General features: G+C 36.6%; 3 protein-coding genes across 3 annotated transcripts; all 3 read right to left on the bottom strand.

The window, feature by feature from the left end:
- Positions 1-3,604: 3,604 nt before the first annotated feature.
- Positions 3,605-8,416, bottom strand: LOC118825391 (placenta-specific gene 8 protein-like). Its single transcript, XM_036595977.1, has 4 exons — positions 8,393-8,416; positions 7,628-7,759; positions 5,534-5,715; positions 3,605-3,826 (listed from the first exon to the last, which is right to left on the bottom strand). Exons 2-4 carry the CDS (start codon positions 7,743-7,745, stop codon positions 3,605-3,607), a joined length of 522 nt encoding a protein of 173 aa, XP_036451870.1. The 5' UTR covers positions 7,746-7,759; positions 8,393-8,416.
- Positions 8,417-9,453: 1,037 nt separating this feature from the next.
- On the bottom strand, positions 9,454-11,531 carry LOC118826221 (cornifelin homolog B-like). The gene is made up of 4 exons (XM_036597124.1): positions 11,434-11,531; positions 10,784-10,894; positions 9,798-9,952; positions 9,454-9,579 (listed from the first exon to the last, which is right to left on the bottom strand). Exons 2-4 carry the CDS (start codon positions 10,884-10,886, stop codon positions 9,454-9,456), a joined length of 384 nt encoding a protein of 127 aa, XP_036453017.1. The 5' UTR covers positions 10,887-10,894; positions 11,434-11,531.
- Positions 11,532-14,101: 2,570 nt separating this feature from the next.
- Positions 14,102-17,066, bottom strand: LOC118826213 (cornifelin homolog B-like). The gene is made up of 4 exons (XM_036597116.1): positions 17,014-17,066; positions 16,554-16,666; positions 16,106-16,260; positions 14,102-15,134 (listed from the first exon to the last, which is right to left on the bottom strand). The coding sequence occupies exons 2-4, from the start codon at positions 16,654-16,656 to the stop codon at positions 15,012-15,014; spliced, it is 381 nt and encodes a 126-aa protein (XP_036453009.1). The 5' UTR covers positions 16,657-16,666; positions 17,014-17,066; the 3' UTR covers positions 14,102-15,011.
- Between the last annotated feature and the right edge of the window lie 1,174 nt (positions 17,067-18,240).

The raw sequence follows: 18,240 nt of genomic DNA, 5'->3' as shown, positions 1-18,240 counted from the left end.
TGAGCGTGTGTGTCAGTGTGTTTGTGTATGCCTTTGTATGTGTGTCATTGTGTTAGAGAGTGAGTATTTGTGTGTGTCTGTGTCAGTGTATGTGTGTTTGTGTGTCAGTGTCTTCATGCATGTCAGTGTGTCAGAGTGCATGTGTGTCCTTGTGTGTTATGTGTGTGAGAGTAAGCGTTCATGTGTTTGAGTGTGTGTGTGTGTGTATGTGTGAGTGGGCGCGTGTGTCTTTATGTGTGTTTCCATGTCTCTGTGCCTGTGTCTTCACGTGTGTTTGTGTGTCTTTGTGTGTTATGTGTGAGAGTGAGTGTTCATGTGTTTCAATATGTGTGTGTGTGTGTGTGTGTGTGTGTGGGAGTGAGTGTGTGTATGTGTGTGTGTGGGAGGGAGAGAGAGAGAGAGAGAGAGAGAGAGAGAGAGAGAGAGATAAAGAGAGAGAGAGCTTTACGTTCTCAATTGCTATTTTTCTATTTTTATTATAGTGGTGAGAAGTACAGAAGAGAAGGAGAGGAGCCAAAAGAAAAACAAAAGCAGATTTAATGGCGATTATGAATCCAGTGCATGAGTCAGTGCATGAGCTTTATCAGAGAAAGCCAGCTTCCTGTCTCTCTCTCTCTCTATTGCTCCCTTCTGTTCCTATCAACCAGGTACAACAATATCCTGCCCTGAGGAATACAGGCACATGTTCAAATCCAAAATCCCTGTGGATTAGCCTATTGTGGTTTCAAATGATTTGAATTATTTTTCAGAGGTCATGGTCGTGCCATCCCCAGACAGAATCATAAATTCAAAACACTGAAACATGTTTTCATTATTCCAAAAAGGACTGAGTAATGTAATGTCACAGTGACATTAAGGTGCCTCTGCCAAAGTGTGAGCATATTTCAGCACCTAGAGTCATTGCACACACAAGGCAGTTCATATTTCAGTATTGGCAACATTTTTGATGTTTTGGATATATGCTTCCTAGATGACCAAATTGTATTTGAAAAGAATTTTAAAGACTTAAAGATTCCCTCTTTCAGATGAACATTAACCAATTCTTGTCAATCAACTACACTGTAAAAAATGGCTCATCAGATCAACCTAAAAAAAATAAAAGAAGCCTTTATTCAAAGTATTTATTTAGGTTGAATAAAACTAGTTAATTAACTTGTTACCACATGATTTTTTTAAGTAGATCTGATGAGCCACTTGTTACAGTGTACAGTCCATTTATGGAAAGTAAGCTGCAAACACAGTCCATTTTGAATTCAGTGTTTTTGTGATATCATGCAAATACCAACTCATTTGTGTATATCTGCCTACTTCAGCCTACAGCAATTTAGCCACTAGTTCAGTTGCTTGTTGCCATATAAAGCAACTTTTTTCTCAAGATTTGTGCTCAGACAAGCGCCCAGAACATATTTACCGAAGGACCATTAAATTTCAGATATGGACATTAATGGGTTAAAGCTTCTACTTCTACATGCCTTGACAGAAATGTCAAGTATTACAGCTATGTGCCCAGATTCAGCACCGCCTCAGTTAATCAGATACTCTCAATAAACACGCCTACACATTATAACAGAACATATTAACAAAACTTACATTTAAGTACAAACACAGTAAGCTGACAATTGGCTTTAACTTTCCATTTTTGTATCCTTATGCATTACAGATCTAACATATGTCTACAGTTGAATCTAGATATTCCACTTCCCCTCAAGTGACATCAGCAGCTGAATGAAGGCCAACAAAATGTCAGTGAGTTCATTAATTACAAACAACTTGGCACGCCCCCAGAAAAACAGAGTCCTGGATGACCAAAGAGTACTTTCAGTCATGGAGAACAACAGTTCAGGAACATGCAGCATGTCACAAAAATGTGTCAAGGCCTATGACAAAGAGGAGAACATGCCGATGTAATTTCAGAGAATTTACCACAAGATATAAACACTAGTAAGCCTCAAGAACAGAAAGGCCTGAGTAAAGTTTGCTGAAGTACATCAATGCCTGTAGAGTTCTGGGACACAGTGTTATGGACAGATAATCCAGATATAGATAAACCTGTGCCAGAATTATAGAAAAAAAATGACCTACTTATGATCCCAAAATCAAAGCACCTTATCTGTGAAACAGTACCATGAGCAGGTACATCTGCCAACTAAAGCATTTTATACAGAACACTATCAGAACATTAAACTCCACTCCTCAGTTTTACCCTTGTCATTTTAAGTCAAATATATTAATGTGTTTTAACTTTATTTTATTTAAAATGTTATTTTATTTTATATGTCAAATATGTGATGTTATTTCACTGCCACAATAAATGTTACATGTATGAATGTATATTGTGTGTGTGTTTGAGCAGCACTGAAACAGGTTCCTCTTAGTCAAGCACTGACTCAAATGGCAATAAAATATTTAAATTTGAACCGATTCACTTTATCACTGGAAAACCCACAGGGTCCAGGAAACATAAAAGGTTAAAAATCCAACGGAAAATGATTGAATCAGGATTTTTTTTGCCTGTGGTATCTGGGTCAATACAGCTAAGCGAGCTCTTCTATTGGGTAGGACAACAAGAGCTGGACTGAAGGCCTTACATTACATCAGATTAACGACCAACATAATTATGAAGGGGCAGCGGAATCAATCACATTTTGATTTCAAATGGGTGGGACCAATTTTATGAGAAAAATCATCACTAGGCCTTGTGGAAGTCTGAGATGCACCACTGTCATTTGTAAGAAATGGAAAACAGCAGCTTCCTTTCTCTCTCTCTCTCTCTCTCTCTCTCTCTCTCTCTCTATATATATATATATACACACACACATACACATAAAAGAATAAATAAAAAGGGCTGATTTCTGTATGGTTCAAACAAAACAGATGCAGATCTCCTTGGATTAAAACTCATGTTTCACCTTAAGTTCATGATCATTTCGTTTTAAATACAATGTGGAGAAAATATAAAATATAACAGTCCAATTACTTACAATTACTTACAGATAATCAGGCAGCAAGTATTTAGTTATAAGAAACAAAGCCACTTATTACAAATGACAGTGTAGACTTTTAGTAGTTTGACACTCAAGCTAGCACAGATGCCCAACACACTTGTTCAAGGCCCCTATCATAAAACATCACACTTCATCACACTTTTAAAAATGACAGAGTTTAATGTAGTTCTCTTGCTTCTTTAATATGGTTGATAACATTTTCATTTTCTAGAAAAAAAATCCAAAAGATTTAAAAAAGGTGAAAAAACTGATTCTTTTGAACGAATTGTTTATTCACAATGCATTTACATTTTTCTGCTTTCTTTGCCTTCAGCATCTTGAAGTTATAAGGAGTGTTTAAGCCTGAGTTGCTTTTTGAATGAGGAACAATACAGGTCAGTCAATCATGAAAGAGGTTATTTACATCATTACTCCTAGCAACACAGTAATAGAAACATTCATGTTTAATGCTAAAAGATAAAGAGAAGTTAGAAAATAATCAGGTAAAAGTCAATTATGACTGTTTTTGGTCTTTTAAAACTACATAATTACTATAAACAGGCTTCAGGAGAAAAATTAAAATACAAAATAAAAATATAGAAGTAATGGGCCCTTTAACCTCAGCCCATCCATGTGGTTGCAGCAGTTTGGGAGACCATGGTAGACCGGGAGGCCATAACAGCTGCCTGGGGTGCCACCATCATAGGTGGAGGAGCAATAACCGTTGGCTGGGTGTTGACTAAAGTGAAAGTTGTACGGCGCCTCTTTATCTCCCGGGCAATCTGGCACCAGGAGCAAACATTGCAGAAAGTAGCATAGAGACAGTCAGAGGCCATGTCGCCCTGTAGAAGCACAGTTAGATCATTGATTTTCAGTGATTTATATACCTATTTTAACTGTTTGTGCAATTTCATTTTAAAACAAAACTAGTTTTCTAGTCATAAAACCACTAAAGGTGGTTAATACGTCAATGCCATATAACTGTCATAACTATTTGTTAGAACAGTGATAGTGTGCTTTATTAGACCGTTGATCTTCTGAAGCATATTATATTTAAACAGAGATGCTAGAGATGTGAGCACTACAGTAAGTTCAGATTTTAATTTAGAATGCTGTGAAAAAGTATTTGCCCCCTTCCCAATTTCTTCTATTTTTGCATTTGTGGAATGTTTCAGATCATCAAACTACTTTTAATATTAGACAGAGATAACCTAAGTAAATATAAGATACTGTTTTTAAATGATAATTCCATTTGTTGAAGGAAAAATGTTATTCAGCGCTAGTGGGCTGTAGGTGAAAAAGTAATTGCCCCCTTAGCGACTAAATTAACCAGTTAACCAAATTTAATTGACTGTTGGATTCAGTTTCACTAGCCACACCCAGGCATGATTATTGCCAGACGTGCTGAATCTAAACATTACTTAAACATAACCTGTCTGGCAATGTGAAGCAGGCTAGACGATCTCAAAAAGCATCACATGATGCCACGTTCTAAAGAGATACAAATACAGGCACAAAAGTCTTTGAAATCTACTAGTCTGCTAAGGCTCTGGGACTCCAGTAAACAACAGTGAGAGCCATTATCCACAAATGGAGAAAACATGGAACTGTAGTAAACCTTCCCAGAAATGTAAAAATTTCACCAAGAGAGTGTCAATGCCCCATCTTGGAGGTCACAAAAGAACCTAGATGAATATCTAAACAACTGCAGGCCTCACCTGCCTCAGTTAAGGATAGTGTATACAATTCCACAATCAAAAAGACACTGGGCAAAAATTGCATCCATGGGAGAGCTGCAAGGTGCAAACCACTGCTGACCAAAAAGAACACAAAGACTTGCCTCATATTTGCCAAAAAACATCTAGATGACCTCCAAGACTTTTGGGATAATATTCTGGGGACTGATGAGTCAATGGTGGAACTTTCTAAAAGACATGGGTCCCGTTACAAGCGCAGTTGGGTTATGCAGCAGGACAATTATATGAAGCACACAAGCAAGTCCACTTCTGAACGGCTCAGAAGAAACTAAATTAAGGTTAAGACCTTAAATTAAGACCTTAAACAGGCAATCCATGCTTGAATCCCTCCAATGTAGCTGAATTCAAACGATTCTGCAAAGAAGTGTGCGCCAACATTCCTCCACAGCAATGTAAAAGACAAGTTCTCGCAAACGTTTTGAGTGCAGTTACTGCCAAGGCTGGCACAATCAGTTATTATGTTTAGGAGTCAATTACTTTTTACATGGGTGATATAGATTTTGAATAAATCTTTATTTTTAAGAAATGGAATGATCATTTAAAAGCTGCAGTTTGTGTTTACTTGTGTTGTCTTAATCTTGTATTTAAAATGATGATTCAAAACATTTAAAGTGATAAGTTAGCAAAAATAGAAGACATCAGCAAATAATGAAGAATAAAAAGTTCACTTGGTTCACTAGCATCCATAGAACATGATCTATTTCCTTAGCATTTTCTCACAATGTTTGGGCTTTAATAAGCTAGTAGTAGTTCTTGAAAAGGAGGCCACTTAAGCCATAAACCCATACCCACCTGTATGCCATATCGATTGCGCACAGAGGCCCTTAAAGCAATAGAAATTGGAGGAGTGTAACACGCTCCTAAACACTGGGCAGTCATGCAGGGAATGTCCATTATGGGCAGACAGCAGCACTCTCCAAAGTCAGACGCTGTGCAGCAGGCAAACACAGGGAAACACCATGCTGCAAAGCAGCCTGTAAAATTTAAAAATTACACATAGATGAGAAATGAATCAATGAAGTCTTAATGTATAGTATACTATGAAGAATAAAGCAAGGTTAGAATTGTGGCAGAGGTCTGAGAAGGAAGGGCTGGTCCCCTGTTGGAAAGTCTGACTGTGAGGTGAATTATGTTGGTGCATAATACTTTTGCGATACTTTTTTGTGAGTCGTTTAACTTCATATATGTATCGGTATGAATGATTTTTACACTTAAAACCTTGTGCAGCACCTAAAAATTCAAAACCATAGTTTTTAAAGGTGTACAAATGTGCCAACATTTGGCATGCAGAGAGCATGCCACTTAAATTTTGCCATTAAGAGTGACACAGCAAAAATTGTACGTATACGTTATAAATTATTCCAGCACTCCAAGACTGAGACTGGGACAAAGAAATGGGCTCCTGACCTTTCCTGTCTTTTGGGTTATTATTATACTCGACTCATGTTTCTGGCAGTATCTTAGCTCAACCTATTTCTACTAGCTGGAATACATTCTCTAAATGGACAACAAGGCACTTTAAGTACGTCTGCTAAACGCCGTAAATGTGAATGTAAATGTAAATGCAAATGCAAATCACTCAGAGCAGCTTTAGCCATGCTACCGTGACTACACTGTAAAAATGTCTCAGCAGTTCAACTTAACAAATTTACTTCAAGTGGTAACAAGCAAATTAACTAGTTTTATTCAACTCAAAAAATTGCTTTGATTGAAAGACATTCAAAGTATTTATTTAGGTTGAATGAAATTAGGTAATTTATTTAGGTTGAATACAATTTGTTAATTTACTTTTTCCCACATGAAGTACATTTTTTAGGTTGAGCTGACATGCCATTTTTACAGTGTAGTGGCATAGGTTACAGTGGTGTAGTAATGTAAATTATAAACAAAAATGACACTTGATCTATCTTAACAATGTGACCTTATATGTGCACACTAAATAAGCATCATTTGAAATAAGTAAAGCACTCTAAATGCATGTTTTGACAAAAACAAAGTTAACTAAGTTGTGTGCTGTAGTTTCTTATTGGGCTGAATGGAATTGTTGGCAACATTCTTTAAAGCTCGCTCAACGTTGCAACTTCTCACCTAGTTGTTTATTTTTTCAGAAACGCAGTGACATTGAGGCCTTGTTGAGCATCATGAGGTACCACTCACAGAAACATTAGCACTGGCATAAAGTAAATCAGGAATCACAAAATAACTTGTCCTTCTGTGGTTATGGCATCGTTACACTGAAAAAAGCAATGCACTGACTTTACTTGACTCAAATGTATACATCATTTGAATCAAGGACTGTATCGCAAATGTGATATATTTTATTCAGGTGGAAATGATGCTGGAGTATGGGAACAATTCTTTTCTTGTCTCAGTGAAATGTGAGATCCGTAAGAGATCAAGGATCCAACACGGGACAAGGTGTGGTCCGAGGGTGTCACTTTTGGGTAGAGTGGACAGGTTACAAGGTGGGTTTGTATCGAAAGCTGATGGAGAAGCAGGCCTGAGACTGTGACTGAGCATTTTGTATTTTTCAATTAGATATTAAGGGAACACAGTGAGTGTGTGGAGAGAGAAGACAAAGAACCATGCTTAATCATTTTAGCCATGTTTTTGATTATTTTTCCGTAGACCTTTTAGCATTTCTTTTTTTTTATTATTTTTCCATTTTCCAACAATGTTAAATATTTGTCTTTCAACCTTCATTAGATATCTGCATTTAAAAATAAACAGATTTTTCAAATATTGGACCCAATGGTTTCAGTTTTTATCTGAACTTGTGGAGTGTGGAGATACATACGCAGAGGATTCATATATAAGATAAAATACTATCATCAACAATACATCATTCTATAACATTAGAGAAGCAATGAAAACAGGGAAGCTCACAGACGTTGCAGTCATCGAAACAGCCGCAGATGCCTGTGCTCCACTGGTTGGAGTTAATGGCTGCAAGAGATGAGGTCTGAGGCTGCTGAAAGACCACACATGATGCCAGAGTTGCCATGGTCCTGGGATGGACTAAATAAAAACATAAAGGTTTATAGACTGTGGAGTTAATTCTCAGTGTTCAAGGTTCAGTGTTCTGATGTGCATGTTTTTTATAAACATTTTAGCAAAATACCCCAACGATGAGAAAAATGATGATTATTCAGAAGAAGGCCTGTTAGCAACTCTTATGGCATACGTCAAAATATACATCTTACAACATCATAGTATTGTAACAAAGTGGAAAAGTTAAAATGTTAAAATGTAATTGACCGATACCAATATAATATTTGAGGTCTGACAGCCCTTTTGCATCTCTGCTATGTACTCTTAATCACCATCTTGTGACCCCCCAAATGATCACAGGTAAAAAGTGGAGAAGACTCGTTCATCCCCCCTGCAGCCACCCCCCACCCGAATTGCGCCTGTGCTACATGATCAGAATTGACAACCCCTGATTTAGACTGTGTAGCGACACGTAAAGTGATTGTTAATGTTACTCATCAGGATACCATGAAATATATTTGCACTTTACACTGATACACTTTACACTGCGTTCTCTCCCTATAATGCACTGAAATCTAAAAGTGTTCATAAAATATAAAATAGCTACTAAATAATTAACTTATTGGAAAAAAGACAATTTTAATTGTAGTGTCTACTTACCTGTAGCCTCCAGTCCTAGGCTGTAGCCTCCTAGCTGCAAATGAATCTAAATGTACCTGTACTAAAGCCTCATTATCAGACTCCTCTGACTATTTGAATATGAACAAGGAACTTGATTTCTGAATTGCTCTGTTCCCTAATGGTTTGCATATTAAAGCTACTGAAAGGGCACCGGCTGAGATTGCCTAACCTCTTTTAAATGAAATAAAACAGCAACAATCTGTTCTTTTGTTTTGAATAATTTTATTCATAGTCACTGAAACATAGATTTCACATCAGTTGAGGGAAAGGTTCACTTTTAACTTTATAAAAGCAAAATTCTGTGATTTTTTCCATAAATCAGGAATCACTTCAACATCAGTGATGAGAGTTAAGCTGAGAGAGAGAGAGGGAGAAAGAGAGAGGGAGAGAGAGAGCGCTCGTGAGAAAAATTAATAAGCAGCAAATTATAGGTCTGGAAACAGTAGGGTACAGTAGTGGACAAACTATAATCACCTTAAAATGTCAAACATAGTAAAATCCCACAATTCCACTCTTAGTTAAATTAGACTTAGTTAAATACAATAATCTAAACAAATATGACTTTACTAACGCTGCTGATATGTTACATTATTGTGCAAGGTTCCTAAATGGTTCTCATTTACAAAAGGTTCTTTAAGGAATTTAAGGAATGGTTCTTCTATGACATCACCCCAGAGAACCACTTTGGACACATATTTGTATTAGTGGACATGGCAACAATATAGAGGTTATCTGATCAAGAGACTCCAGTCTTCATACGTGAGTAGCATTCCACAGCATAAACAGAGATTAGACAAAATGCCACCGTCCTGTCAAACTGAAAACTGCTCTCAGATCAGTGTGCGTGTGACTGAGGTATGATCAAGACTTCAGATTTGATGAGGACACACATGCATTCGAGATTATGAGTAGAATAAGGAAAAAAGTTATGATAGGTAGACATGTTCTCTTCACTTGTGCTGGTGATGGTAATGATGCCAGGGACGGTGATGCTGATAATACGAGGGTGGTGTTGATGATGAAGCTGATGATCTAGGCCTTTAGCCCATTGGCCTGTTGTTGAACAGTGTGACAGGGTGAAGTCTGGCCTTCATCTCGCGCCTGATTTGGCACCAGCTACATGGGCCGCAGAAGAAGGCATACACACAGTCGTTGCAGATAGTGTCCTGATGGAGAGAGAGAGGAGAGAGACGATGTATCAGGTTTGCCCAGAGATTACAGACTATTCAATTGTTTTAGATCCATCTTTTTCCAAAGAACAGCCTTGATTAAGTGGGTTCATCAAGCCTATAAATAATATAACATGAGCTTTTAAACAATTTCACAAGCTCTCGAATTTAACGCTGTGTAACTGGTTGGAAGAGAAGGTTCTGGCTGTTCTTACCGTGATGCCGTAGCGCTTGCGCATTGACACCCTCATGGAGAGTGTGACTGGGGGGATAAGGCCGAATGAGTCCAGGAGAGGGAGGCACAGGCATTCGCCATGGTCCCGCGCTGTGATGCAGGCAAAGCAAGGGAAGCACCACACCGAGAAACAGCCTACATATACAAAAACACACAGAAACTTTAGGAATGACTGAGACATCACTGTCTATTAAATATAAAGATTTGTAGAGCTGATAATTTCAATGTGCTACTTTCTATGCTACTTGAAGGTACTTTGTGTATCAAACCAATCCTCAGGGCCCCTAGCCAGTCCACCTTTGTGCTCTACCTTTGTGGACTGACTAGAGGACCCTGGGAACTGGACTGAGAACTTCTAAGCAAAGGTATTACATTGTTAGCTGCCTCCATGTGCATCCATATCAACACGTACAGTTTGCTCATATTTAACTCTTTTTCACAACATCTTCCTGCCTGCCTTTGAGGTCCCTCAGTTGAAATATGAGTGATTTGTCTTCTTCAGTAACACTGATATAATATATTTCAGTTCTCTTGTGGCAGTTGTGTATGGTTGTTTGATCTTAAGAAAGCTGCTGTTGCCCTGTCCAGCTGTCTGCGTAGAGGTGTGCATTGTTTTCTCAGCAGTGGGTTTGCACCCTCCCCTTTCACCCTTCATTGCTCGCTGCTAGCCGTTCAATATTTCACACACAGAGAGCCAGCATTGTTCTAGTTAATATGATAACAGAGTTTTAGGGAAAACTTTTTATCTCTTTATATTAATTAATTAATTCATTAAAAATCAAGTTGATTTCCCTTCTACTGGAAGAATGGCCACGAGGGGGGCTGCAGAAAGAGGTTAAACAAAGCCGATATTTTACACCTGTCTAAGATGCTCTAATCTAAAATGATAAATTATATAATTTTGAGGCCTAGTATGGTTTATATAATATATGTTTATATCAATGCGTGCACAGCTTTACAACTTACATTCGTTAACGCTTTCACACTCGCAGATGCTGGTGGACCACTGGTCCGAGGTAGCCGCCACTACCAGTGGCTTGGGCTGCTGGATGACCATCTTGCTTGCCATGGTGAAGACTTTAAGAGGGAAAAACACATGCACAATATGGTGACCAAAAACAACCCACAGGTTCTGTTAAATAGCTGAGTTATCTGAATAATAACTTGTTTTATTTGCTTTTATTTAATATATAGCATATTATCACAGCCAAAACTTTGTATCTCCTCTTTTTTCATTTTTTATTTGAAATTGCCAGCTGCTTTTTAGATTCTGTGATAATTGATGAATGGGCCAATAGAAATTGTCCATAATTACTTAGAAACATTTCATTACATTGACTTACATTACAAGTTAAGAATGTTTTCTTCTTCCCATAAGAAGTTACTATTTTGGAGACAATTTGCTCTGACAGTGATGAAATACTAAATAGTAAAAGGTTATAGTAATATTATAGTGTAGTATAGATACAAAATAGTTGTTGGTAATACATGCAGTAACAATAAATGGAAAACCTAATGCATTTTTGTGCTGAAAAATTAAATTAAAGGCAAAAATCTTTTGTCTAACTGCTCTGTCTCATATCATTGTATAGGTCTACAGCAGTCAGGTGTCTTACCTGTAAGATGAATCCAAGGAGAGCTCTTACAGTAGAATGACACTGTGGAAGGCCAACTGGGCGGCTTTATTAAGGCAGGGACAGGGGGGTGGCCAGGAATGCCAAGATGCCTTCACACAGACACACTTAGGTCAGCATGTGCAACAGAGACACATAGATGAGCACTCAGACATGTGTATGCGTACATGCATGCTGCGGGATGCTTATCAAAGAAAGGCTTTTCAGTAACTGGTCCAGCCAGGCGGGTGCACGTAAATGAGAAAAAACACTGTGAAAAATGCCAGATCTATAGATTATGTGAATTGTGGCATTCCACACAAAGAAAAATCACAGAGTACCTTTTCAAAGGTGTGTCAGTGGAGTTATATGGTTGGGGTTTAAAAGCTAAATGAACTAATGAATGAATAAATAAAGTCTTGTTTAGTGTTGTAATTGGTGCAGAAGCTGTGTCTGCAAATGACAACCCTGATCATCAGTTGGCATCTGTTGGCTGGAGCCATCTGAATCATTTGTTGAAATATTTTATCTGTTCCACTGATCAGAAAGTAGAATAGATCCATGCTTCTCACAGTGAAAAGAAGAGTGTGGAGCACATTTGGCAGTACATCCTCTCTCAATAATTTGAATATTTTTACAATCTTAAGGAGTGAGATGTACAGCTGTATTTACTTAAAGATCATTTCCAAGTCTTTAATCTGTTAAAAATATGAATAACATTATATGTCTCTTTGAATCCGAATCAGAATATGGTTTATTCGCCAGTATGTTGTGTGACCGTAAGATGAACAGGCATATGGCAGAATTTTCTTGGTGGAAGTGCATAATAATATTTAACATACAAAGAACATACACATAACAGTCAGGTGTACAAACACAAACAATATACAAAGTACCTATAGAGAAAACTTTGGTAGATGTCTATTTAGTGAGGGCAAAAATTGTACATAATTATAGTTACTGTAGCAGAAAAAAATAACTACATAACCAAAAAAAAAAATAAAATAACTGCCCAGAGTTAAACTGGCCATGGTGAAAGTTCGTGAAGTATTAGGATGGCTCTTCAAAAGAATAGTTCAGCAAAAAATCTAATTTACCCAGTTTTGCACTTACCCTGGGTGTAGTTCATCGACCAAGACATGTTTGATATCCAAGTTTTCCTTTTTTAGTTTAGAACTCAAGCTATGAGGCTATTGTTGTTAACAAACACTAGAACAATCTATACACTATAACACGATAAATCAGTCTAGTTTTTGTCATAGAACAGCACAACAAAATCAATAATCATTTAGGGAATGTTATTTTTAACATTCATATATATGTGAAAGTAAACCATTAAAACAGATTATTATTATTATTGTTGTTGTTGTTGTTGATATTATTATTATTATTATTGTTATTATTATTATTATTATTATTGTTGTTGTTGTTGTTGTTGATATTATTATTATTATTATTATTATTATTATTATTATTACAGAATGCCTCTCTGCATAGGGATTAGATTAGTCCTGCTCTGATGATGTACTTGCTCCCTGTGGTCACAGCAGATGAGGCCTCAGAGTTCACCAAAGTCAAAACTCTGTGACCCCTTGAAAGGAACAATAAGGATGTGGTGCTAGACAGAGTGTCGCAGTAAGGAGCTGTCATTCAAAAAGAACAGGCTGGTTGAAATTCACTGCCAAACGCTGAAGACATCTGGAGGCTCACGCCTGCAACATGACCTGACACTGTTCAGAACAGGGTGTCCCAAAACATGTAACTGTTCCAGGATCCACAGGCAGGATCTGCCAAAACACTGCCTCAGGACTAGCCCAAATTAGACACGTCCAAATTTGCATTAAGTTTTATTCACTGTGGCCTGTATTAGTACATAACTGAAGGTGTGTTACGTGAAAATTACTATTAATTGCATTATTAGTTGTTATAATGCACAATAAAGACTTTGTTAAGACAGTGTTATCAAACTATTCAGCATATTCTGTCATCAATTTCACATTTAGTTCATAATTAGCAGTATTTAATTCTACAGGCTATAGGTAGCGTCGAGTTTATTGCTGTTTTATGTGGATTACTGAGTAGCTAATTGTACAAGTTATAATGCATAATAAAACATAATATGTATAATCTGTGCAAAAGGCATTAATAAAAAAAACCCAATTAGACACTTATTTTTTTTTCTATGCGTTACGCTTACATTGCGACCTGCATTAGTACATAGTTGGAGGTCTATTATGTGCAAAGCACTAAGCAATGCATTATCACTGCAATAAATTATTAATTCTTAAATAATAAACTAAGAAAAGCAAGAAACTTCACACTTCTTAGAACTCATTGGAATAAATGCTGTCAATTATAATTGTGAAATATATATATTTTATAGTAAAAGACAAAAATATTTTTAACTTTTAAAGTAAATTAATTTAATTAGCTTTTGTTACAAGTGATTTAGGAGCATTTGGTCCATGATGTATAAAAATACAAAAAGATAAAAATAAAATAAAAATTGGCAATAATATAGTTTTTGGACAGTGACAATGTGCTGAATGTCTTAAAGTGTTTACTGTGCATTTTAACAACTAATAATGCAATTAGTAGTGCTTTTCTCACAACACACATCCAATTATCTACTAATGCAGGTTATAATGAATAAAGCTTAATGCATAGTAAATAAACAATTTAGAAGTGTCTAATCTGAGGATTACTGAACAAAGTACAAGACCCAATTTATCTATACATAACAATATGTTTTTCTTATAAAGTGATCACATGTTGTGATACCTTATACACAGTTTATACACATTGCTTTCTCATATATACAATTCACCTTGAAAGCATGTTATTACATTATAATGTATAATATGAACAACATGACAATAATTTTTCATTTTTAAAAATTGAGCCAAAGAATATTTTAGGACACTTTTTATTGTTTGTTTTTCATTACACTGTGATACATGCAAATGAAAAACAAAATTTTGGTAAATGGATTTGAAATTAAAAAAGAACTCCTTATAATGCACTTTCTCACTCTCATAACTACAATACTTACAAATGCATTTTACAGTAGCGTCCAAATAATTCACTGTGATCGCTTATAAGCCTGCAGTTTAAGGGGGTAACAAGGACAGCACAATGAACCAGCAATGGTCATTAACTAAACATTAGTGATCGAACATGCTAAAAAGGAGAGAAACGTTAAGAGGAAAAATTTATAAATACTAAAAAGAGGAGCAGAATGTTTTACAGGATGCTACTTTGGGAAGCTCTCATCTTCATTCGTGAGCTGTTGAGCAGTTTAACCGAGAGACAAATACTGCAGTCCATGTGACTCCCTCACACCTCAGATCGGAACCCCAAACAGCGAGTACAAAGTGGCCAATGCTAAAGCCCATACCAGATCAGTGACGAGAGTGAGACAAGATCGGATCAGGCGCATTTTTGAGTCAAAAGGTCACTTCAGAGATTAGCCCATACAATAGATGCTTTGCAGTCAGAGTCTCTGTTGTTTCTTGAATGATGCTGATAATGATAACAGTTCTCCTGGTGACGAAGATAGTGATGATGACCATGATGGATGATTATTTGGCTCGATTGTGGAAGAGTGTGACAGGGTGCTCACGGGCCTTCAGCTCACGTCGTATCTGGCACCAGGAGCACGGGCCACAGCAGCAGGCATACACACAGTCATTACATATGGAGTCCTGAGGACAGAGCAAGGCAGGAAGATGAGTAAAACTGGCCAAGGCACTAACACACAGTCTGCTGACATAGTAAATTCAGCCCTGATTTGAGGTGATAGATAAAATGTCTATATTACAACAAAAATTGTATTAGTACATTTTATTCTATAAAATTCATCTCTGATTTGAAGGAGTTCATACAATAAAAGGTTCAGTTAGCTCCAGCAGCGTCTACAATCATATGCAACAGTTTCAACACTCCTGGTCAAATGTCATGTTTAGTTGATTTTCTAAGTAAACAAAAAATATACATCTTCCACAGAGAACACACTTCTGCACAGTTTAAAGCACAATTACTGTTATTTGCTGATTTTAACATTTTGGAGGAAAAAAATAATAATAAAAAAAATAAAATATAAAATGTGGCCTGTGCAAATGTAATGGCACATGCCATATTTTATTTGTTAAACTCACATAAATAGAAATTGTGCACTAGAATTTGCAGACAATTGACATATTTAATTGTGTTCACTGTGTAGGATGAGTTAACCCCTTAATAATCAAGGTTTATTTCATACAAAGGCTTATTATTCATAACTACAGGGACTTTAATGCAAACTAATGGAGCTATTCTTACATTATAGAAATATGTTTCACTTGGAAAATCAACAAACTGTAATTTGACCAGGGGTGTTCAAACTTCTGCATACGACTGTACATATGTTTAGGTTTTTTTTATGTAAACTGCACATTTCGTCACTGTCAGAACAAAACCATATATCCATTTTTTGTTGTTTTTTCTCCATATATATGATTATGTTATATGTGAATATATTATATGTGAATAAATTATATTATATTATATTATATTATATTATATGCCTCTGACTGCAAGGTGTGTAAACTGATAAACTGTCAATTAGCTGGTATAGGAATGAAGAACTTGAACAAAGATGAACCACTGTGGAAGTCCCATTCTGAAGCCTGTTTACCTCGATGCCATAGGTGCGTCTGACGGAGACCCTCATGGCCATGGTAATGGGGGGGATGAGGCCGAAACTCTCCAGCAGAGGCAGACACAGACACTCGCCATGGTCTCTGGCAGTGATGCAGGCAAAACAAGGGAAGCACCACAATGCAAAGCAACCTGCACATGTACAAAACATAACTCTTAAAAAAAAACTCTTTAAAAAATCTCTTAACAATAAAGATTTCTAAATGGTTCTTGGCTTGGAGGAATAAATCTGTGAAAAAGCTTTAATTATATGGAGGTCGCTTAAATTTCAAAAATGATTCTTCACATTTGCATCATTCACAGAAATGATTCATTAAGTTAAGCAGCCAATAAAAACCATTAAAGGACAAGAATATTAGAACAGAACTGTATTCAACAGAATTCAGTGCCAGAATGAGAGTGACCGGTTCTGATGAAATACTCACAGTCATTGACGTTGTCACACTCGCAGATGCTGGAACTCCACTGGTCTGCACCTGGAGCCACTACAAGTGGCTTGGGCTGCTGGATGACCATCTTGGTTGCCATGGTTAATGATCTAAAATAATAACAATACTACTAAGATAACACTGAAGGAAATCATTAAAATATTAAAAACTACTACTAAACTACTAAAAATACATTTTGTAGAAAGACTGTTGATCTAACTACTGATGCTGTACATTGTGCCAATGAAACAATTCACTTATTCTTCAACTTCTGAAAACCGCTGACAGAATATTCTACATTTTATAACTGCTTGAGTAATTATGTTGTGGTACATGTAAAAAGTTCAGTAATAAACATACTAGAAAAAATTAAGGTGAAGTGAACTTTAGCTTGTCTGTATCAGTATGCTGTGCTATAAGGTCTCAGTGTTAGTTCATTGTGACTGTAGTGTCTTACCAGATTGATGTGCCAAGGCAGAAGAGAGAGCTGGAAGGTCAGGTAGACTGAGGTAAGAATGACTGAATCTCTGACCAAAAGAATGCATGGCTTTATATGTTGCACACACACACAAACATACAAGTGCGTGCGCACATAGACTGTAGAGTATGTTCTCAGAAGATTAGAATCAATAGGTATCTGCTGCACCACAGCGGGTACGATGGGTGGCATTTTTTCCATAGATTTGGAGGTGATTACCTGCTGGTCTGACGTCTAGCTTTATTAATCATAGTGAGGGTGTAACCTGACAATAATATGAATGTCTGCTTATTGGAGGACTAAAAGAATGAAAAGCATCAAAAAAGTCAAATATTAACCTCACATTCACTTGTTTCTTGTCAGGAAAACATCTCATTAACAAGACCTCATAATCTAATTAATGAATGAGAGCATACTTAGTAGAGCAAAGAGTACCCAAGTACACTATAAAGATCTACACTCTTAAAAAAGGGTTCTTTGGTAAAGGCAGTGGTTCTATATAGAACCATGAACACCCAAAGAACCATTTGCATGCTTAAAGCGCTCTCCACGTGGTAAAATTGTTCTTCAGATTGATGGAAAAGGTTTTATGTGGTTTTATATAGCACCAAAAAGGGCTCTACACTCTTACAAAAGATGGTTCATCACGGGTTCTTTAGTAAAGTAATTGGTTCTATATAGAAGCATGAACACTCAAAGAACATTTTGCATAATTAAAGTTTCTTTGCATCATGAAATGGTTCTTCAGACTGATGGAGAATGTGTTGTATATGGTTCAATATAGAACCTTTTTGAAAATGGTTCTATATAGCACCCAATAGGGTCATTCTGTTGTTACGATGTCAAGCTTGCAATAATAGACAAACACTTTTGGGTGCTATATAGAACACTTTTCAAAAAGGTTCTATATAGAACCATCTGTAGCACATTCATGCACTTGGATACATTTTGCATCAATCTGAAGAACCTTTTAATGATGCAAAAAACCTTTTAATCACGCAAAAAAGGTTCTTTGTGTGTTCACGGTTTTATACAGAACCCTTGAAGAAACTTCTTTTTAAAGAGTGTACTATTGTAAAGATATCGAGCTTTTAACAATAGAAGAACCCGTTTTGGTGCTATATAGAACCACTTTTAAAAAGGTTCTATACAGAACCATATGCAACACGTTCTCTATCAATCTGAAGAACCATTTCATCATACAAA

The sequence above is a fragment of the Colossoma macropomum genome, unplaced genomic scaffold (assembly GCF_904425465.1).
Source record: "Colossoma macropomum unplaced genomic scaffold, Colossoma_macropomum, whole genome shotgun sequence".
Taxonomy (NCBI): Eukaryota; Metazoa; Chordata; class Actinopteri; order Characiformes; family Serrasalmidae; genus Colossoma; species Colossoma macropomum.
This window is presented reverse-complemented; position numbering and strand designations above follow the sequence as displayed.